The 25,337-nt window shown below is 38.2% G+C and overlaps 1 protein-coding gene across 2 annotated transcripts in view; it reads right to left on the reverse strand.

Annotated features, from left to right (window-relative positions):
- Positions 1 to 25,337, reverse strand: part of RGS7BP (regulator of G protein signaling 7 binding protein) — a gene marked incomplete at both ends in the record, with an annotated part of 117,309 nt that overhangs the window by 21,783 nt on the left and 70,189 nt on the right. Inside the window, one exon of one of the 2 annotated variants that reach the window (XM_082621633.1) lies at positions 19,139 to 19,269. In XM_082621633.1, coding sequence (XP_082477759.1) covers positions 19,139 to 19,269 — 131 coding nt within the window. Of the gene's footprint in view, positions 1 to 19,138; positions 19,270 to 25,337 lie in introns of those variants that run through there. The other variant, XM_082621634.1, reaches the window with a different exon arrangement.

A 25,337-nucleotide genomic window follows, 5' to 3' on the forward strand; every position in this document is an offset into this window, starting at 1 on the left:
AGCAGAGATGATGGACCTGCCTTCCATTTCCTTGGCTCTCCAACCTCCTTCAATGTATCATTCTATGAGGAAAGAGCCCAGTCTCAAGATCCAGCCTCACTCTTCTGAGACCACAAAGTGCAATCAACTAAAGCACCATGTACTGGGTAGCCGTCCACAGTAGTGAACTGCCAATGCACTAAGACTTGTATTTACTGGGACTGATCTCAAGGGAATAAATCAATACTTTCTGGAAACAAATCTCCGAATTGGTTAGGCCATAAATTCATATGAAATTAAATGGGAGTTATAGTCTGTGGACCCGATATCCTCTGTTAATGTCTTTTATTCTGCCTTGAACTTCTGGGTATCTGCAAGGGTGTATCTTGCTATCATGGGAATGGCATACGAGGCCCAAGAACTGGGTTTTAATTTTTTATTTGTGTGTGTGTGTGTTTTTCTGCTGCACTGCATGGCTTGCGAGATCCTAGTTCCCTGACCAGAGATTGAACCTGGGGCCCCAGCAGTGAGAGCGCTGAGCTCTAACCATTGGACTGCCAGGGAATTCTCAAGAACTGGGTTTTATTTATTTATTTATATATATTTTTAATATATCTTTATTGTAGTATAATTGCCTTACAATGTTGCGTTAGTTTCTGCTGTACAACAAAGTGAATCAGCTATATGTATACATATATCCCCATATCCCCTCTCTCTTGAGCCTCCCTCCCACCCTCCCTATCTCACCCTTCTAGGTCATCGCAAAGTATGAACTGATTTCCTTGTGCTATGCAACAGCTTCCCACTAGCCATTTTATATTTGGTAGTGTATATATGTCAATGCTACTCTCTTACTTCATCCCAGCTTCCCCTCCCCACTCTGTGTCCTCATGTTTGTTTTCTACATCTGCATCTTTATTCCTGCCCTTCCACTAGGTTCATCAGTACTGTTGTTTTCGATTCCATATATGTGCATTAGCATATGGTATTTGTTTTTCTCTTTCTGACTTCACTCTGTATGACAGACTCTAGGTCCATCCACCTCATTACAAATAACTCAGTTTCGAAGAACTGGGTTTTAAACCTGGCTTTTTCAGTTGTTCATTAACTCACTCATTCATTCACTCACAATATTTCCTGAGTGTCAGCTAACTATCGGGTACTGGGCTTGGTACTAGAGAGACAGAGGTGAAAGAAGGGATAGTCTTTGTCTCATGGAGCTTAGACAATTGAGAGATAGACAATTAAAAAATATACAAATAATTACAAAGCTGTTGTATAACATTATGTAGTCTGGTATAAATGGCAGCTATATTGTTGCTTTCACTCTTTCAACCAGTTTTATTTGTATTATGTAGCTACATCTCCAGACTGGTTGTTAAGAAATCGTTACAGCCCGTATCATTGAACATTCATGAGATGGCAGCTCCACCTGGTTACCTCGTAGCTCAATTTCCCTAATCATGATATGATTGTTTTTCCATGTTTAAAAAAAATAAAAAAATAAAACAAAAACACTTATGAAAAGGAAGGCTGTTTATGATAAAATCTAGTGGGAAGCTTTTTCCTTGGATTCCTGATCTGAAGGCAACTAGCAAAAATCTCATCCCTGTCATTTCTAACCCATGTAGTAGCAACACAAGGAGAAAGAGACAAGCAATTAACTGGTAATTAACTATACAGCATTCATCAGCCTATAGTAGAAATGGACCTCTGAATATTCAGCCAAAGCACAAACACAAGTTTACTGATGAAAACGTTTGATCCTTTTGTGTATACTTTATGCACAGTGATCCTGGGTGATGGAATTGTTTTTCCAATTTTATGGTATTGCTGTTGGGTAGAAATTAATTAAGTACATAGCATATTACCATTAAGTACATAGCATATTACCATTTCCCAGTTGGAGGGCATTGACCTCTTAAAAGCACTTGCATTGAATCTCCTGGTAGAGTGCACACATGCAGTCCATTTGGCACCTACCTCTGAGCAGTCAGCCTTGGGATGTGAGCCTGAGCAAGAGCAGCTAGGACTTGAGAGAGGGACAAAAGGGTGGGTGTCCCCCAAAACAGCCCTCTGTTTTTCAAAGCTCTAAAGGAGAGGGCCACCTGAAAGCACACATGGCTCCGTTCTGCTCTTTTGGGTTTGAAATGCCATGGAGAATGGAGTATGGTTTGGAAAGCAAATGGTGGATGAAGAAGATTCACACAAAGAAATTCTCTGCTTTATGGGCTCTGCTTGGCGTGGGGCCACTGTAGCCCTTACCCTGTGGTCAGGACCGTAGAGCCCCAAACTTTCATTCATGGGAACAGGGAGGACTCAAGGTAGTGTGATGTTCCTTCTTGGAGTCCTCTATCTCCTTCATATGTACGCCTCTTGTACACGAACACATATGTAAAGTCCAATCCACAACCACTTTGTATACACTTACTGCCTGTACTAATTCTACTTGCATAAGACAAAAACAGTCTTAAAAAAAGTAACATAATTATTCATGTATTCCTGAAACATGCCTATGAGCTTGCAATGCCAAGTACACCCTCCTTTTCCTCATTTTCAGAGACTAGATATAACTCTGCTAATGCAGATGCACAAGAATGAAAAACTTGGATGCTGGACTTGCAGTTTGGTGCTTTCTGTCAGCTTACAAAATCTCTGCAGAATTTTGATTATATTATAGCTTCTCTGGCTGGCACATCTTGAAAGACAGGAGATTGATAGGAATTGTAGGGGTTTTCAATTCCAGAACATATTTGGGGAGATCATAATTGCTCTCATTTACTGATAGCACTGACTTTACGCTGGGCATCCTTTCCCACTACAGTCCCTGTTTATTGCCTTCATGGAACACTTATACCTAATAGAAAATTATCTTATGTATTTGCTAACTGGTTTATTATTTGCTCACCCCACCCCCACTCTCATCTCCCATCTCCTAAACTGGATATGTAAAGTCTGTAAGGCCAGGAACCTTATCTGTTTTCTTCAGTTCTGTAAGTCCAGTACCAAGGACGAAGGCTTACACATCAGATGATTTCAACAGACATACAGCATCAAAAAAAGTAATTATACTATATATGTTATACAGCTTTCTTTGCCACGTTACTATGGTTAGAGATACTTTCATGTTAATGCATTCTGTTTTATTTTATGCTTTGAAATAGATGCACAGTATCCCCTAGTAAGGAATTTACATTGTAATTCTTCCCTTTCTCCAGAGTGCCAGTATTTGTATGGGACAGATCCTTTAAAGCAGAAAACTTGGACAAAGTATATGTATTCACATTTTTTACCTTAATATATATTGCCAAATTGGCCTCTGAAAAGGCTATGCTAATTTACATTTTCCTTCTACCAACTGTAAATGAGAGAACCTATTTCCCTACACCTTTACCAGAACTTCATATTATCAATATGTAATTTTTGCTTATTTGATGAGGGAAAACAGAATCTCTTATTGAAGTTTATTTTCACCTCTTTTATTACTACTGAGATTAAATTTATTTTTCATAAGTGAATTGGCTGCCTGTATTTCTTCTTTTCATTTTCTATTCATATCATTTGCCCATTTAAAAAATAGGGCAGTCTTCAGGACCAGATGGATTCACAGGCGAATTCTATCAAACATTTAGAGAAGAGCTAACACCTATCCTTCTCGAACTCTTCCAAAATACAGCAGAGGGAAGAACACACCCAAACTCATTCTACGAGGCCACCATCACCCTGATACCAAAACCAGACAAAGATGTCACAAAGAAAGAAAACTACAGACCAATATCGCTGATGAACATAGATGCAAAAATCCTCAACAAAATACTAGCAAACAGAATCCAGCAGCACATTAAAAGGATCATACACCATGATCAAGTGGGGTTTACTCCAGGAATGCAAGGATTCTTCAATATACACAAATCAATCAATGTGATACACCATATTAAAAAACTGAAGAATAAAAACCATATGATTGGGGCTTCCCTGATGGCGCAGTGGTTGGGAGTCCGCCTGCCAATGCAGGGGACACGGGTTCATGCCCCGGTCTGGGAGGATCCCGCATGCTGTGGAGTGGCTGGGCCCGTGAGCCATGGCCGCTAAGCCTGTGCGTCTGGAGGCTGTGCTCCACAACGGGAGAGGCCACAACAGTGAGAGGACCACGTACCACAAAAAACAAAAACAAACAAACAAAAAAACATATCATCTCAATAGATGCAGAAAAAGCTTTTGACAAAATTCAACACCAATTTATGATAAAAAATCCTGAAGAAAGTAGGCATAGAGGGAACTTTCCTCAACATAATAAAGGCCACATATGACAAACCCATAGCCAACATCATCCTCAATGGTGAAAAACTGAAAGCATTTCCACTAAGATCAGGAACAAGACAAGGTTGTCCACTCTCACCACTATTATTCAACATAGTTTTGGAAGTTTTAGCCACACCAATCAGGGAAGAAAAAGAAATAAAAGGAATCCAAATCAGGAAAGAAGAAGTAAAGCTGTCACTGTTTGCAGATGACATGATACTATACATAGAGAATCCTAAAGATGCTACCAGAAAACTACTAGAGCTAATCAATGAATTTGGTAAAGTAGCAGGATACAAAATGAATGCACAGAAATCTGTTGGATTCCTATACAATAATGATGAAAAATCTGAAAGTGAAATCAAGAAAACACTCCCATTTACCATTGCAGCAAAAAGAATAAAATATCTAGGAATAAACCTACCTAAGGAGACAAAAGACCTGTATGCAGAAAATTATAAGACAGTGATGAAAGAAATTAAAGATGATACCAACAGATGGAGAGATATACCATGTTCTTGGATTGGAAGAATCAACATTGTGAAAATGACTCTACTACCCAAAGCAATCTACAGATTCAATGCCGTCCCTACAGATTCAATGCAATCCCTAGCAAAATACCACTGGCATTTTTCACAGAACTAGAACAAAAAATTTCACAATTTGTATGGAAATGCAGAAGACCCTGAATAGACAAAGCAATCTTTTTTTTTTTTTTTTTTTTGGCAGTATGTGGGCCTCTCACTCTTCTGGCCTCTCCCATTACAGAGCACAGGCTCCAGACATGCAGGCTCAGTGGCCATGGCTCACGGGTCTAGCCGTTCCACAGCATGTGGGATCTTCCCAGACCGGAGCATGAACCCATGTCCCCTGCATCGGCAGGTGGACTCCCAACCACTGTGCCATCAGGGAAGCCCCAAAGCAATCTTGAGAAGGAAAAATGGAGCTGGAGGAATCAGGCTCCCTGACTTCAGAGCATATTACAAAGCTACAGTAATCAAGACAGTATGGTACTGGCACAAAAACAGAAATATAGATCAATGGAACAGGATAGAAAGCCCAGAGATAAACCCATGCACATATGGTCAACTTATCTTTGATAAAGGAGGCAAGAATATACAGTGGAGAAAAGACAGCCTCTTCAGTAAGTGGTGCTGGGAAAACTGGACAGGTACATGTAAAAGAAGGAAATTAGAACACTTCCTAACACCATACACAAAAATAAACTCAAAATGGATTAAAGACCTAAATGTAAGGCCAGACACTATAAAACTGTTAGAGGAAAACATAGGCAGAACACTCTATGCCATAAATCACAGCAAGATCCTTTTCGACCCACCTCCTAGAGAAATAGAAATAAAAACAAAAATAAACAAATGGGACCTAATGAAACTTAAAATCTTTTGCACAGCAAAGGAAACCATAAACAAGATGAAAAGACAACCCTCAGAATGGGAGAAAATATTTACAAATGAAGCAACTGACAAAGAATTAATCTCCAAAATTTACAAGCAGCTCATGAAGCTTAATATAAAAAAAAAACCCAACTCAATCCAAAAATGGGCAGAAGGCCTAAATAGACATTTCTCCAAAGAAGACATACAGATGGCCAACAAACACGTGAAAGAATGCTCAACATCATTAATCATTAGAGAAATGCAAATCAAAACTACAATGAGATATCATCTCACACCAGTCAGAATGGCCATCATCAAAAAATCTACAAACAGTAAATGCTGGAGAGGGTGTGGAGAAAAAGGAACCCTCTTGCACTATTGGTGGGAATGTGAATTGGTCCAGCCACTATGGAGAACAGTATGGAGGTTCCTTAAAAAATTAAAAATAGAACTACCATACGACCCAGTGATCCACTACTGGGCATATACCCTGAGAAAACCATAATTCAAAAAGAGTCATGTACCAAAATATTCATTGCAGCTCTATTTACAATAGCCAGGACATGGAAGCAACCTAAATGTCCATGAACAGATGAATGGATAAAGAAGATGTCACCCATATATACAATGGAATATTACTCAGGCATAAAAAGAAATGAAATTGAGTTACTGAGTAGTGAGGTGGATGGACCTAGAGTCTGTCATACAGACTGAAGTAACTCAGAAAGAGAAAAACAAATACCGTATGCTAACACACATATATATGGAATCTAAGAAAAAAAAATGTCATGAGGAACCTAGGGGCAAGATGGGAATAAAGACACAGACCTACTAGAGAATGGACTTGATGATACGGGGAGGGGGAAGGGTAAGCTGTGACAAAGTGGGAGAGTGGAATGGACATATATACACTACCAAACTTAAATAGATAGCTAGTGGGAAGCAGCCGCATACAGGGAGATCAGCTTGGTGCTTTGTCACCACCTAGAGGGGTGGGATAGGGAGGGTAGGAGGGAGGGAGACGCAAGAGGGAAGAGATATGGGAACATATGTATGTGTATAACAGATTCATTTTGTTATAAAGCAGAAACTAACACACCATTGTAAAGCAATTATACTCCAAAAAAAGATGTTAAAAAATACATAGGGCTGTCTTGTTGATTTATACGAATTCTCCCTATGTAATAGATACTGATAATTTCTACTGCAGGTAAAGCTATAAATTACTACCATCTGAGATTTAGAACTTTATTGAAGGATGACTCATTGATTACTTTTTCAGTACTGTCTAGGTTTAATGGTTTATTAAAAGATTTTACTCTTCTTGAGTTAAATTTGATAACTCATTTGTCCTAGAAAATTATTCACTAAATACTTTTTTAATAGTATGGTTTTCTGTTGTAACTGTTTCATATCTCTAATGCTGTGTATTTATGGCTTACAATTTCTTTGTATACCACTGTTTCTTGGATTCCATATCTTCCTCTTTCTTGGATTCATTTTAATTTTGCTGGAACATATCTTTGACTAATTATTTCAGAGGAGATCTCTGAATACAAAATTTCTTAGTCTTTATATTACTGAAAATACTTTTTCTTCTCTATCTCTCTCTTGCTGTACACACACTTAAATTCTAGTTGGCTGGATATAAAAATCTATGTTCTAACTAAGTTTCTCTCACAACTTGGATGATATTGTTCCCTTTCTTCTATCTATACCCAAGGATGCTATGTATGTAGCCTGTTTATGGCCCTCTGAAAATTTTTTATCTTTAAACATTTGAGTTATGAAATGGTTCCTAAGTATGTCTAGCTATGGGTGCTTTATATGTTACTCCTTTTTTTGGCATTTGATTGGCATTTGCAATCTACTTTCACCAATTTTTTATTTTGAAAATTTTCAAACCTATAGCAAACTTGCAAGAATAATACAATGAACATCCAAATATTCTAGTTTAACCAATTATTAATATTTAGCCATATTTTTCTTTTATCTCTCTCAATCTCTGTGTGTGTGTGTATATATATATGTAGGTTTCATGTATATGGATTATGTGTATAACGTGTATATGTATAAAATATATAATTTTTTGTTGAACCATTTAAGAGTTGCAGAATTAATGTTACTTTATCCCAAATACTTCAACATATAACTCCTAAAGAACAAAAATGTTTTCCTACATAACCTTAAAACAATTAGCACATGAAAAACTTTATTTATTTTTTATTTAAATGATTCAATTCAATTTGATACAATGCTATTATTTTATATATATATATATATTCTATATTCAAGTTTCCCCATTTGTTCCAATAATGTCCTTTATAGCTTTTTTTTTTTTTACATTGAAGGATCCAAATAAGGATTATGTACCACATCTAATTGTCTTGTTTCTTTATTCTCTTTTAATCTAGAATAGCATCCTTGTCTTTTTCATTTTTCATGACATTGATATTTTTGAATAAAGAGTCTGGGCCAGTTGTTTTAAAGAATGTCTTTAAATTTGGATTTGTCTGATTGTTTCCACAAGTCTAGGTTCAGAGTAAACATTTTTGGCAAGAATATTATAGAAGTGATATTGTGTCCTTTTTAGTGCATTGCATTAGAAAGCGTATGTGTTTGTCCCATTATTAATGATGTTAGTTAAGTATTGATTACTTGGTTAAGGTGATTTCTTCCAGCTTTTACTATGGTAGAGGACTCTTTTTCCCTTTGTAAATATTGAGTAATCTATGGAGTGATTTATTAAAATATTATAGCCTTTTCAATATAAATATTTCTTTAGGTTTGCAAAAAGTTTTTCTATTTTTCTTAATTATCTATTTCTCTCTGTTTATTCTTTCAGAATCCTATTTCATGTTAGAGTCTCTGGATCTTAATTAGCCCTATATTCTATATTCACTGTGGGGGGCTGAGTTCTGGGAGAATACCTAGACTTGACCTTTCAGGTCCCTATTTTAGGCTCTCAGTATTTCCATTATAATAATTGTTAAGAACTGGGCAGGGCCTGAGATTTCCCTCTACCTGTGAATTAACTTGCCACCATCTCATGGATCCTGGAGAGACACGAGACTCCAGGTTAGAGACAAAGAAAATTTAGTACTCACAAAATAGTAGTAGAGTATCAGCATTTGTGTTAATTTCTTGAGTTTTAATTCCCACAGGGAGACACAAGAAGAGCCAGATCAGTATACCTCCACACACACACAGGAGACAGGAACCTTGAGATTAAGGATCCGAAGTCTTCTATAAGCATGTCTGCCCTTTGCGCCAGAGGGAAACATTTTCATTTTTCTGAATTGCAAGCATGCCTTGCTCTGGAGGGGAGGCACTGTCTCTATTTTTCAAGAACATTTACTAAATAAACATCCTTGAAAAGATAGTGTAAAACAAAAGGCAGTCAGTGCCTCACTTTGCAAGAAAACTGTTCCCTGAAATGCAAGAGCCTGAAGGAGAATTGTCTCCCAACACAAATTAACCCATCTATTAAAATTTTATTTGATGGATAACACTTTCATTTCCAACAAATCTGGTTGCTTCCTTTCTGTTAGTTACTGCTTTTGAGGTATGACAGACTTAAAATAAATCTGTTGATTACATTTATATTTTAAATTCTTCATCTGTTTCTACTTTAAAATTTGTTCATCAAATATTAGTTGTTTGCGTGTTGCCATTTGGTACCTCCCTTTCAGGGTGCTGATTTTTCTTAAAAATCTGCTCATCCCTGGATGTCTGTTCAGCTTTGTCTTTGAGAATCTCTCTTTGCCCATCATTCTGATGAGTATCCTCCTGGGGATTGGAAAAGGGGCAGGATATGTGGCTGGACAATGTGTGTCTAAAGCTTGTCTTCAGGGTGCTTCTCATCTCTGTTGATAAGTTTACCTGGGCACACAGCCTATTTTTTGGGTCCTGTGTTTGCTTTGAGTTTCCTGTTTACAACTCCTACTCCAAAGAGATATGTGGAACAATTTAGCCTGGGAAAAAACACTGGAGTCATGTGCTCACTTTCTTCTTCCTCTGCAGCAGTGCTTATGGAGGATTCGAGTTACTTCACCCTCTGTTCTGCTTTGCTGCCTGGTCCTGACACTCACAGCAGGTGTCCTCCTGGGGTAAGCAATGATGGTCTTGGTTACTCAGTGTGGGGCAGCCCAGCTTTTCCTGAATGCAATTTCAAACATTTATTTCCCCGACAACAGCTCCAGAATTCCTTCCTGTGATTTGTATTTGTTGACTCCTACTTTGAAGTATCTCTCGAATTGATTTTATTTTTGTAGTATTTTTCTCCTGCATGAATTTCTTTTGTTTCTTGGGTTTCTTATTGGTTGTGGCTTCATTTCTTCATTTATATCCACCAATCCAATCCCTGTTGCTTTCTAGCTTTGAGAAATTCCTCAATTTCTGGTTTGTTGAAATCATACTTCCTTGTTTTTCAGGGCCATGGGAGACTGTTTTGTGTCTGTCGACCTCTATTTTTTTTTTTTCCTCTTACAATTAGTAGGGCCCATTTGACAGAGTTATGGCAAATGGATTCTGAGTAAGAGTGATGTATGCCTCTTCCAGATTGGCTTCTAAAAATCCTCCCATGGGAACGTCCATGCTTTCTTTTCTCCCCTGACAATTGGATGGATGTAGGGAATGGAAAGAATAAAAGGGCCCACCCCACCCTAGCTCTGGCATTGGACTATGACAATGGTGAATAATGAACTCTCATTGTTCTAATCCATTGAGATTTGATGATGTTTCATGCAGCTGTTACCCTACCCTGACAAATATAAGAACGAATATGGATTTATTCTTTTCATTATATCTTTTGCTGTTATTTCAATGGGTTTTTAGTAGGAGGGGAAATATACGTATGAGTTCAGTCCAACATCTCTGGACAAGCTTCTTTTTCTCCAATTATACTCCCTCTCATTTAACAACAGATGCAGAATGAAAGCAAATTCCTTTGCTTATTCAATAATTATTAATTGAAACTTTATCTGCTCCAAGCACTGTACTAAATGCTGGAGATACAATGGTGAACACACTCAAGGTGATCAACTCTGGAGAGGACAACAGACAACAAATCAGGTGTCTACCCCTCAATGTAACACGTGCCTGGGGGACACATTACATGGGCATAGGCCCCGCCTTGGAGAGCCAGGAAAAGCTTTCTGCAGGAAAGTCCCATCTAAGTTACAAACCAAAGAAAGCATAGGGTAGACCAGGTGAAAGGGATCGTTGTGGAGTGGGGCAGGGTGGACAATATGTTTCAGGCAAAGGGAGCAACTGGAAAGAACTTCCAAGTTCAAGTTCCTCGTAGTAGTTCAAGATGCCGTGTGTGTGGCTGGCAGGGTATGGGGGGCAGTTGAGATGGGGTTGCTGGTGAGAGATGAGGCTGGAGAGGCTAGCAGGGCTGGTCCATAGATGTTCTTCTGAGCCACATTAAAAAGTTGGCAGGGGAGCACCTCACAAACCTGAATGTTGGCCTATCTGAGTTCTGCATCCCCAGCTTCCCCCCTTTGACCAGTTATCCTTAGAAGGAGCACCTGTTTCTAACATCAGGTGGGCTCTCTGCTCTGCTCTCAGGAAAGGGTCAAGCTGCTTCTAGATGGTAACTTCAAGTCAAAGTTTTACTTTGCCCAAGAGTGACTATGCATTTAAAATAATTTTTTTTTATGAAATGAAAAAACCTGTCCCCTGAAACAGCAATTTCAGGCCTCAGTGAACAAGTATTTTCTCAGGGAGGGGATGGAGGGAGAGGGGAGAAGGGGAGCCTTTAGAGCACCTTAAAATGTCACTAAGCTGGCTTCACCACTGTTGAGAACCAGGATGTCAAAAAGTTGGCCACTTTCCTCAGGACCTTGCAAGGCTTTTAGCCTTCAGCTCCTTTGGGATTTCCATGTATTTTTAGCCTGTTTATGGATAATATAATAGGCATGTTTGAGGAAAAGTTAAGGGAAACCACACATGAAGCACATCCCAGTTTGGAAGGCTAGTTATTCTTATATTTGTGAGAAATGGTCAGTTGTTTAGGAGGAACAAAAACACATGTGATTGTGGGGCAGCCTCAAGAGTCCCACAGAGCTCTTCCACCTCAGAAGTCCTAGGCACTGACCCCGGAAGACTGGGCTGGGGTCCTTTACTGAGAGTGGAGGCCCCTTTATCACATTCCACTCTGGAGACCTCTTTCCTCCTCTTGATCTCATTTCTCCCATCCTCTTTCTTTTCTATTCATATTTTCCTCTCTCCATTTCCTCTTCTCCTCTCCACTCCTTGCTTGCCTGCCTGTCTTTAGCCTATAGTGACAGTAGGAAGCATTGCCATAGTGTCTCCTTGGAGGCCCTGAGTTTGGACTCCGATGTCCAGCAGAGTCAATTTTATCCATTTGTGTAAATTTCCCTAGGAATCAAAACAAAACAAACTAATCTTCTCTGAGCTAATATTCTATCACTGCCCTATCATTTCCTTGATGGCAGGGGCAAATTTCCTATGTCCTTTGTGCTCTTGACACATTATCTGCTATGATACTATACACAGAGAAGGCTCTCGGGACAGTTTTCATACTGACTGTGAACAACTAAATGAACACAGTTTACAGGAGATGCGTGGAAGCTTATCCACATGGTTACTCTCACTCTCATGTATTTTCATAACGGGTAGGAGATTTATAACTCCATCCAGTGTGAAAAGGACTGGGGAAATGTAAGCTGTTTGTTAAGTAATCCACTTTTACTCTTGCATTTCCAAAAGCATGTAATTTAAATAGAAATAAGTTATATTAGTTCAGTTAGTTGTTTGCCTGTATTAAAAAATAGTTTCAAAGGCTTTTCTACACTGTGGTAAGAAGATATTCATAGTGCCATAAACACATAGTGGAAAATAATACTTATACCATAAACAGAAATCCATTCTTGCCCATATGCTGGGAAATAAACATTTTCCGATACAGAGCTATTTCCCTCCCCCGCCCTGTGTCCTTCTCTGTGCTCATTATGACACTGTAGTCCTATCATTGACCCCAGAATAGTAGTCATCTTGGTGGTTCCATTAGCTGAGTAAGGAAGCAGAATCACAGGGCACAGAAGAGCAGACAATGGAAACACATTTGAGGGAGGTCCCTATGAGGCTTTTACTTCTCCATTTCCAACCCCTAAGGTAGAGCAGAACAATGTGCAGACGGTATTGACTGTATAGTTAATTAATTTCAACTTTCCTTTAATGGGTATCATGGCTAAATCATGCTCCCTTTGGATCACAGCAAAATATCTTATAAATCACTAAATGATCTACGGAGTTAACTTTCCCTCTCATCTTAAAAGTAACTCTCTGAACTTATTTTGGTAAGAAATTAAATATACAATAAATTTTAGCCACTAAACATGGTATTTTGGAATATGTGCACCAATCATTGTCAGATATGTGGACAAAATTCAGCCCATGGTGCTAGTATCTTTCATTTCCCGATTTGATATATTCTCTTGCCTTTCTCCAATGTAGCTTAGTGGGAAATGGTCTGGTGTAGTGGAACAATCATGAACTTTGCAGTAGGATTAATGTGCTCTGTGACCTTGGACAACAAGTTACCTCTTTGAGCCTCAGCTTCTCCATCAGTAAAATGGGAAAAATGATACTTGAGGATGAAATAAGATGACATGTATAAAGCACCTGGCAAGTAGAAAGTATACAATAAGTGGAAGCTATTATCGTTGCTGTTATCCTAGTCCTTAGCTGACATCTACTTTGACAAAAGGTGATGAATATTGTGTCCTGTTCACTGTTTGGTATTGATATATGAGGACACGGAGACAGAGTAATAGATGGTGTTAGATTGCCCTTACATTCCAGAAGTTGGTTATATTTGGGTTCTTCAGATAGTACAAGTTGTTCTGGTCTTGGGTCCTTTGCATTAGATACCAATGTTGATGAAGTTGTGTCCTTCTTGTCATTAAATCTTAGATTAAGTTCTACCTCCTTGGAGAGCTTTGACCATCCCTTCTAAAGTAGCCACCCAGTCATGGTCACTTTCTATTACATTACCTATTCTAATTATTGACATTATAATTTTAGTGTTTTGGATTTTTAGAAATTGTTCCCCCTATTTCTCTGCACGAGGCTATATACTCCATAAGAACAGGGATCTCTTCAGCCCTGATCGTTTCAGTCTCCCAGTACCTTACACAGGTACTCAACAAATATTTGTTCAAAGAACAAATGCATGTTTCCACTCATAATTTGAATCATAATCTATTTTAAGATTTATTCTGCTTCATTTCTTCAAACCTAATATTCTATTTTAGTATCAATTGCCTCATTACATTGGAAAATAAGGCTTTACTTGTGGTTTTATTCTATTTCTGTCTTTGCGTTGCTTGTTTCTTTTATTGGTGGGTCATTTTCTTTACATTTCTTAATAGGAGGCTGAATACCCTGGAGTCTTTACTGCTCATATTCTATTCTTTGTCTTGTTTATCCTGTATTTTGCTGGATGGATGGTGGTTCATTAATTTCTTATGAGAGCATCTTGAGCTCTCAACTCCCACTAGATTTTGACATTTCTCTCTTCTTTCCCCTTTTGTGACTACATTTCCTCCACATTTTTCTCTCTTTATATATCCTGGTGGCACATTGCAGGGGAAGAACCCATCTTATCTTAGGGGTAGGAAGGGAGAATGGTATACCTCAAAGGACCTGGGGACAATCTGGCTGTAAGTGATGGCAGAAGAGTGGAGCAGAGTCAGAGAAGACCCTTGAAAGAGCAAGGAGAGATGAAAATAAAGATGAAGGAGCAAGTTCACATGTGAAGGGGGGCTGCACTGGAGTGTTTTCTCTTCTCTGCTCCTTTCAGAATGGGAAGGTTGTCAAAACTGACTGACTTGGGGGGAGAATGTGAGAGAGGAAAGCTGTGGTCAAAAGGGCAGGATCATCCAATTCTCTTAGAAATCTGGCTTCACTTTCTTCCAATAGAGTGAATGAAACCCACGGTCACATTTTATCTGGTGTCAGGAAACAGGAATTAATGGTCAATATGATACATGGATTCTGTTGTGGGGAAAGACTTCCTACCTAATTAACTGTGAAGAAGTGAGAGAAACTATTTTTCACTCTAAACATAGAAATTAGACTTTGTCAAGTAATGGCCCAATCTAAAACTTAAAGTGTTAAAATATGAGATTACACAATGCCTGAAATTGTTCCCATCTGTCATCTTCTCCGCAGTTTTTCAGAACCACACTCTGCATGGTATAATCCAATAGCCTTTATTAAATGTGGGTTTTTACCTCATATTACCATAATTTACTTAATTTTGTTGGCCATGAAATAAGATGACCATCTTAGCACTGTTTGTCTTCATTTTTTTGGCAATAGCATGATCTTATAAAGTATAAAAGATTTCCAAGTAGATTGTACCAATCAGACTTATGAGACAGCAAAAATTCAGAAACATGGTGCATGCAAAAAGCATGAAAGTCCACTGAAGATGTTGTTAAGGACAAAGGATACTTATAATTTGCTTAATTGGGAGAGAAGGACAATCTTCATTATTAAATTCAAGCTTTCTGCAGAAAATGAAATTTAAAATGATTTGAAGCTTATTTTCCCCAGAAACAAACCATACTCCTCGGCCCTGTGGTAACCTTGTGTGACCTTTTTCTTCAAAGAGTAAACACATGCCTACTCAATACAATAGTAAAACTAAATGTGATATTCAATACTTTCTGGACTTATGGTGGCAGTCAGGGAGGTAATAAGAAATAAAAATAAATTAAGGGGCTTCCCGGGTGGCACAGTGGTTAAGAATCTGCCTGCCAATGCAGGGGACACAGGTTCAAGCCCTGGTTTGGGAAGATCCCACATGCCACGGAGCAAGTAAGCCCATGTGCCACAACTACTGAGCCTGCGCTCTAGAGCCCGCAAGCCATAACTACTGAGCCCGCGAGCTACAACTACTGAAGCCCGTGCACCTAGAGCCCGTGCTCTGCAACAAGAGAAGCCATTGCAATAAGAAGCCCGTGCACCGTAATGAAGAGCAGTGCCCGCTCACTGCATCTAGAGAAAGCTCATATGCAGCAACTAAGACCCAAAGCAGCCAAAAATAAATAAATTAAATAAATAAATTTAAAAAGTAAAAGTACAGAGAATTGAGAAACAGTTTGGCTTCAGAATCTAATCACAGCAAAAAATTGACCAGAGACTCCCATATAGAGCCCAAATAATGACTTAATTACAATCCCTTTTTTTCCTTGATAGAAGACAAAGAGTAAAGAAGAATTGACCAAGCTGTAATAAGAAATTAGGAGGGAGAAAAAATTAGCTAACCTAAAAGTTATCAAAATACCAATTTTTACCATAGCATTAAAAGAAACATACCAGAAAGAGATTCTAAGCAGAAAGAAATTTCGAGTGTTATAGTCTAGAATGGGAATCACCATTCCCCTAAGACTCTGAGGACTATACTCATCCCTCAGTATCTGTATGTGTGTGTGGGGGAATGGGGGGTTGGTTCTAGGACTTGCCATGGACACTAAAATCCATGGATGCTCAAGTCCCATAGTTGGCCGTCTGTATCCGTGGTTCCATATCTGTGGATTCAAACAGCCATAGATTGTAAACATAGTACGTGATCTGCAGTTGGTTGAATCTGTGAGGGCCAACTCTATTTGATTTCTTGAAGGGACTGAGTGAGCTCATCTAGACAGGACCCCTCCTAGCCCAAGGCTACACTAGAGATACCACTGTTTGGATAAAGAGTATATTATCTGGCATCTTAATTCTTGGTAGACAGACTTCTGTCTAGTGGTGATAAAGAATAAAGCATACAACAAAGTTGAAAGTATGTACTTAGGTGAGTAAGAATAGCCAGGTAAGGGCTTGAAAATTTCCATTTTATACATATGATGGGGTGATTTCCTTTTGTTTCAAAGGTAGCAAAACAGTTATCCATCTTCACTGTGTTTTAGAATCACCTGGAGTGCCCCCAGATTCTGATTCAGTGGGTCCTGGACAGGATTCATGAGTCTCCATGTTTATCCAGCACCCTGGATAATTTTTTTTTTTTTTTTCGGTACGCGGGCCTCTCACTGTTGTGGCCTCTCCCGTTGCGGAGCACAGTCTCCGGACGCGCAGGCTCAGCGGCCATGGCTCACGGGCCTAGCCGCTCCGCGGCATGTGGGATCCTCCCGGACCGGGGCACGAACCTGTGTCCCCTGAATCGGCAGGCGGACTCTCAACCACTGCGCCACCAGGGAAGCCCCACCGTGGATAATTTTGAAGCACATTTTCTAAAGATTTACACTTTAAGCAGTAATGATTTTAGAAGAATCAAATAGAAATCCATCTGGAGACAATCCTACAATGGGGAGAAATCAAAGATTCCATCAGGTATATTCTTTTTAGAGTCATACTTAGAGGGTTAGGTGCTAGAGCAGGGAGCAGGGGTTTATTATTTTTAAAGGAAGAGGCACGGAAGGACAGGGATCAGATACAGACAGTGAAGATAGGAGGCAGTGCAGACCACATGAGCTGATCAGTTAAGAGATGATGTGTTTTTTATTTGTGTGGTCAAGACCAAATATGATAAGGAAGAACCTGGATGAGGGAATCCCTTTTACTTTTAAGCAGAGAGCTAGCAGAGAAGGGTCTTCCTTTCAAAAGTCGTTTGTGAAAAGACAGAAAGAGGAGTGGATGGCAGGGAGACCAGGTTAAAAACCAAGGAGTTAGAGTGAGACAGGGAGTGGGGGTCACATGGTGTTATGGACAATCATCAAGGGAGATTTCAGGGGCAACACGGGCATGAAATACTGCAAGCACAGCCAATGCAGGCCTGGGGAAAAAAATGACCCATACCCAGTCTAGTCAACCATGATTAGAAAGAATGCAAATACTACTCTGTGTGTGTGTTCATGTGTGAATGCACACGTGTGTGTGTGGGGGTGATGGTGGTGGTGTATGAGAACAGAGAGGACAAACAAAGACATTGGGCCAATGACAACTGTTTGGGTCATCAGTGTGTCTGAGTATTCAATTTTCTGATCAGGACTCCTGAGTGTCAAGGGGATAATCTCTCCAAACATGAAGTAAAAGTGGAAACCCATGAAAATTCAGCCTTTAGAAGGAAAAAGAAAAAGATAATATTCATGTATTGAGAAAATAATCTCTCTTTGGAGCAGCGTAGCATAATCTTACTTTTAGTTCTGACTTGTGCATACATGTGTATGCAAGATTTGATTTTTACAGGTACTTTATCATGTCATCTAGTTCCTCTCAAATTGCATGCTCATTTGATTTCATATCTCTTCTTCAGCTGCTTCTTCACCTCAAAGATCTTTCTTTTTCCTTCCCTATCTGAACCCTATCCTCACAACCTAGCTCAAGTCCCACCCTTTCTAAAAGATTTTCCTTGATTATTACAGTTTACTGACCTTTTCTATCTCTGAATATAAATCATAGACAAAGATTACCTTCTGTGCATCCCTCTATTTCTTGACCTCAAGCACAAAATGTTTGCATTCAGGAGGCTCCCAAAAATTATTGTTCAGTGAATTAGCAAAGAAAATATAGATTGAATCCTCCAGTGACAGAAACTTTTGGCTTCCTCCCCAGCATCCATTCCATTCCACCCTGTCCCTTTATGCAGTAGCCACTGGTTGGGTGGGGTTGACTCCTCTCCTAGCTCCAGGAATGGGCCTTGATTGCCTAAACCAATCAGTTTAATTCCATCCCCTTGGCTACCGTGATTGGTTCAAGTGTAGACATGTGGTCTGACCTGGTCCAGTTAGAACGAAGCTCAGAACATTTGCTAGTCTATAATGGGAGAAATTCTCTCTGTATGCATATGTGATGACTGAAACTGTTGGAATCAGTTTGCAAATGTTGGGGAAGGGCAGCTTGAGGGTAAAGTCACCCCCCCTGCCCTTCCCCCACCAGAAGGCAGAACATCACTCCGAATGGGAATCAGAAGTCTGATCAAGCCATGCTGAAGCCACTGCTGCCTCTAGAGGTTTCACTCATTTAAGCCAATATAGTCTCTTTATAGCTTAAACCAGGGAATGAGATTTTGTTTGTTGAGTTCCTCCTATTTTAAAATCTTTGAGACACAACTTGTAATTTGTCGTCTTGCAACCAAATACATTTAGGGAAATAGCAGCAATCTTGGATAGCATTTTCTACCCTAGGAAGATCATTATATATTTTTGCTGCCCATGCTGATTCTAGCCAAAGTCATGTTCACAAGTGGTAAAATAATAAATTTGAGAATTGTTTCTACCACAATTTCTATTCAAGATGGTCAGTGTTCTTATGTACTTTGATAGTACTGATATAGACTTCTTTTATTCATTTATATCAAACATTTCCTGAACATTTATGTCCATTCCAATTTTGTGTAGATAGACAAATGGTACATATAGGCCTTTGCAAAAGATGAGGTTTTGTTTAACATTTCTCAGTGTTTATGGCAATATATTAAATGAAGATACCTTTTCGATGAAATTGAAGAGACCCCAGCAGACATATGGATTTTAGCATCTCTGTTGTGTACATTTCTAAGCAGCATTGCAGCTGAATGTAGAGCCGACAGATTTCTGGATGGATCTCACCACCTTCTGGGCTGCAACAGAATGAAAGAAAAAAGCTGTGAACATTCTCAAGATTTCACTCATCAGCCATTTGTCTCAGATCTGAGAGGGGGAAATGCCCACTAAAGATTTCTAAAGCCTTGGGTCTAAAATATAGGACTTCTTGCTTTCAAACCAATAACCAAGGTCACAGTTCTTACGTAAGTGTCTTTCTGAATAACAGCTCTTAATATTTTTCCCCTTCAGCAGCAGATTTCTGCTAGGAGCTTAAAATCATAAATGTTTTAAGTAATTGAAAATATCAGACATTTTCAATTTAACTGTTGGAACAAACTTCCAAAATATATTTAAACCATAAGACTATCCTAGCTTGCAAGAAGAGATTAAAAACTCTTATTTTTAGAGAAACTAACGAAGAGCTATTCAGTTACCAGTTAGAAGATAGCTCTTTAATATTAAACCCTAGCATAATATGGTTAGAGAGCCAAGATACAAATTATTTTTATCAGTCTTTTGTCTCAGTCTAAAGGACATCCTTTATTGTTTGCTATGGTTAATTTTTCAAAGGCTAAGTGTTTTTAGTGAAAAAATGAAAAATTTATGAAAAAAGAAAAGTAATAAAATTCTAATAATTTTGCTTAACAATCTAAGCCTAAATAAATACTGAATTTATGCTCTAAAATTTATTATAAAGTACTTGAGCCTTTCTCTATTAACTGTGGTAAAGCAAACAAATGTGAATATGATAAAACATGGAGTGATCACTTTTTAAGAGAGGAATTAGTTGTTGACAGAACACTTTCTTTTATATGCAGGTAAAATAGCATGTATTGAATAAAGCAAACTAAACAAAAGGAATACAATTTAGAGATAGATTAGAAATGAAAGAAGTCTAAAAGGGAACTCTGTCAAATGTCCTAATGTGTTATCTTTATTTTTATCTCCATTCATTTAAAATGCAATGAAATCTGACTAAACAATGCAGCATTTGGATTTGATTCCTTTGTAAAGTGGTCAGTGGCAAAATGTCAGGTGATATTATCAGAAAAAAAATGGTGGCTTCATTTTTATTTAAGTTCTGGAATCACACTATAAAGAATTTGTATTTACATAGCACTTTACAATGATAATAAGTTTACATTTTGTATAGTTATTTAGTAGATGAGCCAGCATTATTCAATAATATGGCTTATATAACACAGGAAAATGCAGAATTCTTTGCCTGAGTATGAATGATGCCTGCAAAGTTATTCTATGTCTTTCCTGTGTCAGAACAAAGGACCTCAAAAGAGCTTATATGCAAAATTTGGCTTTATCTGAAAAATAAGAGCCTACATTACTTTCTCATCTGTGTCTCATGGGTCCAGCCCTAGGCCAACACTGGAATCAAGTATATCTTTGGCGAAAGTCCCAGATTTTCTTGCAGAGCTTCTTCCCCCAGGTGCTTTCCACCCTCAAGCTATCCTCCTGCTCGCTGGAGTTCTCCCCCATACCTCTGCCACACACACACACATCTCATTATTTCATATCATCTTCAGCCTTTCAAAATGTCTCTGCGTCTGTCCCCTCCCCTCTTCTCATGGTCCTGCTAGACTGTGAAGGAATAATGGGCATCAGTGGTTCACATAATAAAAAGTGATCCTGGTATATTACCTGCTAATACATTGATTTTGATAGAAAAATCTGAAGGTAATGTCTTATCCCAAAGACAGGCTAGGGGGAAAATATATTAAAGCAGGCAGGTCTTTTCTGTGCTGCGTCATCATCTCCATCATAGCTGCTTATTTTCACCTACGCATAACATTGGCCCTAGTGGCTCATATGCAGATTAAAAAAAAAACTATAAAGAGTCTGTGGTATGTATTGTACATTTGGTGAATGGGGCAATTAGCCAGTACAGTATCATTCCAAACCATGGAGTATTCTTATTTTCAGAAGTACAAAATATGTGTTTTGTGGCTTAGTTCCAAAAATATGCAAACTTCATATATATGACATTTTATGTAATTTAAACAAATGATTACTGTATTAACAAATCTTTAGAGCCAATATATTATTTTACAGCTGGTCTGTGAGAGACAAAGCAATGTATTAAGTGCTTTTGAAAAAAGGCATGTCAGAACAGAGATTAAAATGCCTAACTCCTATCATTTCCTTGGGTGCCAGCTTCTTAATGCCTCTGTAACCAATGGAGATTCTCTAAACTATGGAACCATTTTGCCCTTCTTACATGTTATGGGAGGAAACTGAATGGATGCCGCCAAATCAGCCTAACAGAAATTAATTGATGCTAAAGTTGCGTTATAAATTTTCTGGTTAAAAAATTCTTACATATGCTCATATATTATCCTTTAACATCTTGGAAAATTGAAGTATAGAGAAAGAAAGAAACTAGTCAAAGAGCAATGGGCAAGTTATCTTTTGTGTTAGTGTTTCCCAATGCCTTGACTAGGCTACAATAGCCTCAGGTCTTGTACAATTTATTTCTCCCACTTTAAGAGCTCTAAGCTGTATTACTACTACTGACTACTAAAAGTTCATTAAAAGAAAAATTGCTGAATGCGTTATAATACGTCTAATATGATAAGTGGGCTGAAATACATTTTTGAGAAGAATTAAGAGCATTTAGGTTATTTTTGTAACAAGTGAGCAAGAGTCAGAGCCTGGAGAATGGAGGACAAGTCAAGAAAACAGCAACATGGAAACTTGAAACTTCCTAGGGATAAGACATAAGGCCTAGGGGAGATTTCACATTGAAACAAAATTAGGCCTACATACTTACTCCAGGAACTGAAGCAACTTAACTTAGAGGTAACTTTACCATGTGTGACTGAAGCTTAGTCTAAAATGATTTACTCTTATTAATCCAGTTGAGGTCTATGAGAGTCACCCTGAGGTGATGCTCATTTAATTCAGTGAAAGAAATTTCATAAGTTAGTGGCTTAGGTGTGATTATTTATTTATTTTTCTGTTAAGCAGAAGTCAGGAGCTAACCTGATCATTTTGATTAATTTGAAAGCCTAAGTATTAATAGAAAAACACCCTAAAAATTAACTGCGACAATATTTCAGTGATTTAGAGCTCAAGTTGAATCCAAAAACTTTTAAAATAACTGCCAAGTTATGAATCTTTCAATCAACTCTTTAAGGATGAGAAATAGGATTTAATGTCTTAATATTAGGACTTAAGAGACCTGCACTGGTGTAGTAATAGGGGGACATGAACACAGACATTGCCTAAGTCACCCCTTGATAATGGAAATGCTCTCTAATGTGAATATTCTTACTTTGTAATTCAAAAGTAATATGATGAACACCCACCAGAAAGACTAAAATTAAAAAGACTGACAATGCCAAATGATGATGATATGGAACAACATCTCGTACATTGTTGGTAGGAGTTAAAATGGTACAACGCCTTTGAAAAAAGTTCTGGAAGTTTCTTATAAAACTAAACATATACCTCCCTATGACCTGGCAGTTCCACTTACAGGTATTTACCCAAGAGAAATGAAAATCTATTCATAAAAATATCTTTTTAAGAGTGTTCATAGTAGTTTTATTTAGAATAACTAAAAACTAGAAATAGCCTGAGTGTCTGTCAAGAGGGAAGTGGATAAAGAAACTAGAATATCATACATCAACTATACTTCAATTAAAAAAAAAGGAAACTAGAATATTCCTACAATAGGATAATACTCAATAATTAAAAGGAGTAAACTTCTTATGCACAGAACAATACTGATAAATCTCAGTATTACTTAAGTGTAAAGAAAGAAAGAGAAAATTGTAGTCAGAGAGATTTTCAGTATATACAAAACACTTATTCCTTAATTTTGTATTAAGATGTTTTAAAGCATGTTCACATGGAAGTTGTTGTTAAGATGACTTTAAATTAAGTTATAAGCATTTTTCTTTTACATATTGTATTTCCTCTCCTTTATCCTTTTCAACCCTTTCAATTGAGGCATAATAAATAAATGAAATTTAAAAAAAAGAACCATAGGCAAATATTGAGCTCCACTTAAAGATAAGAATGCCGAACTGTTTAGGTGTAAAGTGTCCTGATGTCTGCAACTTCAGAAAAATAATACAGATTGTGGAAGGATAGAGGGATGAACATACAGATAGATGTGTGGTAAAGCAAGTATAACTTGGCATAAATTGAACAAAACAACTGGGAAACTTTATGACTAGTAAGGTCAAGTTCAGGGGTTAGCCTACTGGGGATTTTGGTTATGAAATGCCTTGGCCCTGCATCTGTCTGCTCTTTTGCCAAGCTTGTCAGACTTGGTGTTTTGTGCAGCTGCTAATAGCTTCTTAAAAACCAGCAAAATGTTTGTTATTTTGAAAGTCTGTCCCTAATGCAGTGGTTTATATATTTAGATGAAGGCAGAAAGACATAATAAAAGGAAAATGGGTTCCGGAGTCAGAAAACTTAGCTCTAAATATAGACTTTGCTGTGTAGAATTGTGATTGGAGGAAAACCACGTTAAGTTCTCCAAGACTCAGTTTCCTCAGCTGTGAAATAGGCATAACAACTATTCACGACCAAAGTATCTCAAGGTTGGTGCAAGGATCAAATGAGATCATGTATGGGAAAACAAGTAAAAACTGTGAAGGATTGTTAGAAGTTGGCTGCAATCCATCTAAATACATCAAAGTTGTGTATAAACTTATACACAAGCCTTATGGTTGTGTATAATCTTTAGTATTAACACTTCTCTGCCATTCTAAAACATTATTTGTTTACAGCTACCATATATGGAGCTGAAGGAGACTTTGGTTAAATAAACATACCCTTAGGCTGAGAAAGAAAGGTGTGACCCCATTGACAACCACTCAGCATTTCACAGACTTTGGTGATGACAGATAAACACTTGGGGGTTGTCAGCTAGCAGAGATGGAAACCAGAACTCCTGTTGCAGAAAATATATCCAAGTCGTTCTTCTCAGAGCCACCTCTGTTGTTGGCTGTTAAGCCAAATAGCAAGGAAAGACTCAGGGAACCAAATGGGATGAGGGAAAGGGATGATATTCTTTGCTTTATTTTTCAGAGCAAACAGCTAGGGAGGATAGTGATCTCCGGGATATCTCTTCAAATACCCCCCAGTGGTTTCCTCTCAGATAGATTCCACTTATACAAGGATATATCCTAATTCTGTGCCAAATTCAGTGAAGGCTTCAGAGCCCAGCCTTCATACGGTTTCATGAAAGAGATTTCTCAAGGAGGCTCCATGAGTTTACATAATCAGTGAATAGTCAGAGGGCAGAGAGGGCACAAGTGTGTGTGTCTGTGTGCATGTGCGTGTGTGAGACCCAGTTATTAGTTTAGGTTTCAAATTCTTAAATGTAATTACAGGGTCTATGCAAGTTCATAAACACAGAACAGATGGCAGGTACCTACTAAATGACTATATTCTTTCATAACAAAATAAGCCCTGCAATAGATAGAGGAGCCCAGTTAAGCAGAAGAACAGAAACAAGGAATTTTTCAAGGTATCTTTATATAATAATAGTTGACTCTCTCTTTTGTCTCCAATTTTCTCATAATCTTCCTTTTAGTGAATTTTTATGAAACTTGTGTTTTAAGTGGCAACCTCCTGTATTTTCTTCATAGAGAGTCATAGCAAGTTTGGTTCCCCCAGGAGCCTTTGCAGAAGTAATTGCAGTAATCCCCTCACTTCACTGCATGTCAGTTTCATGGGAACATATGGCTTGGAGACTTTCCTGGCTACTGAACACGAGTCTGGATCAAACTCTGCCCTGGTGCTATTCGGGTTCAGTCAGAAATGAAACTTGACTTTTAACAGCAGAGTAAAACCTGTAGTGCAACAGAATTGTCTTTTGGTAGCTACTTTGGATACTTTTTGCAAAGCAACAGGGCTCAGAGGGACCGCACCTTTTATGATTTAGGGCTGTATTCTGGTCTTCATCTCCCTGTTGTTTTGGTTTGCCCTCTGGCAGGAACTTTGACATTTCCCCATGACCCAGTTGAGAGGTTGATAAATAATGGGTAGCATTACCAAGCACCTTGTTCATTTTTTTTCCTATTTAAAGAGTAAAACCTATATTTTAACATATTTAAACACTTTCAAAAAA

Source organism: Mesoplodon mirus, assembly GCF_964341445.2.
Source record: "Mesoplodon mirus genome assembly, chromosome: 5".
NCBI classification, from domain to species: Eukaryota; Metazoa; Chordata; class Mammalia; order Artiodactyla; family Ziphiidae; genus Mesoplodon; species Mesoplodon mirus.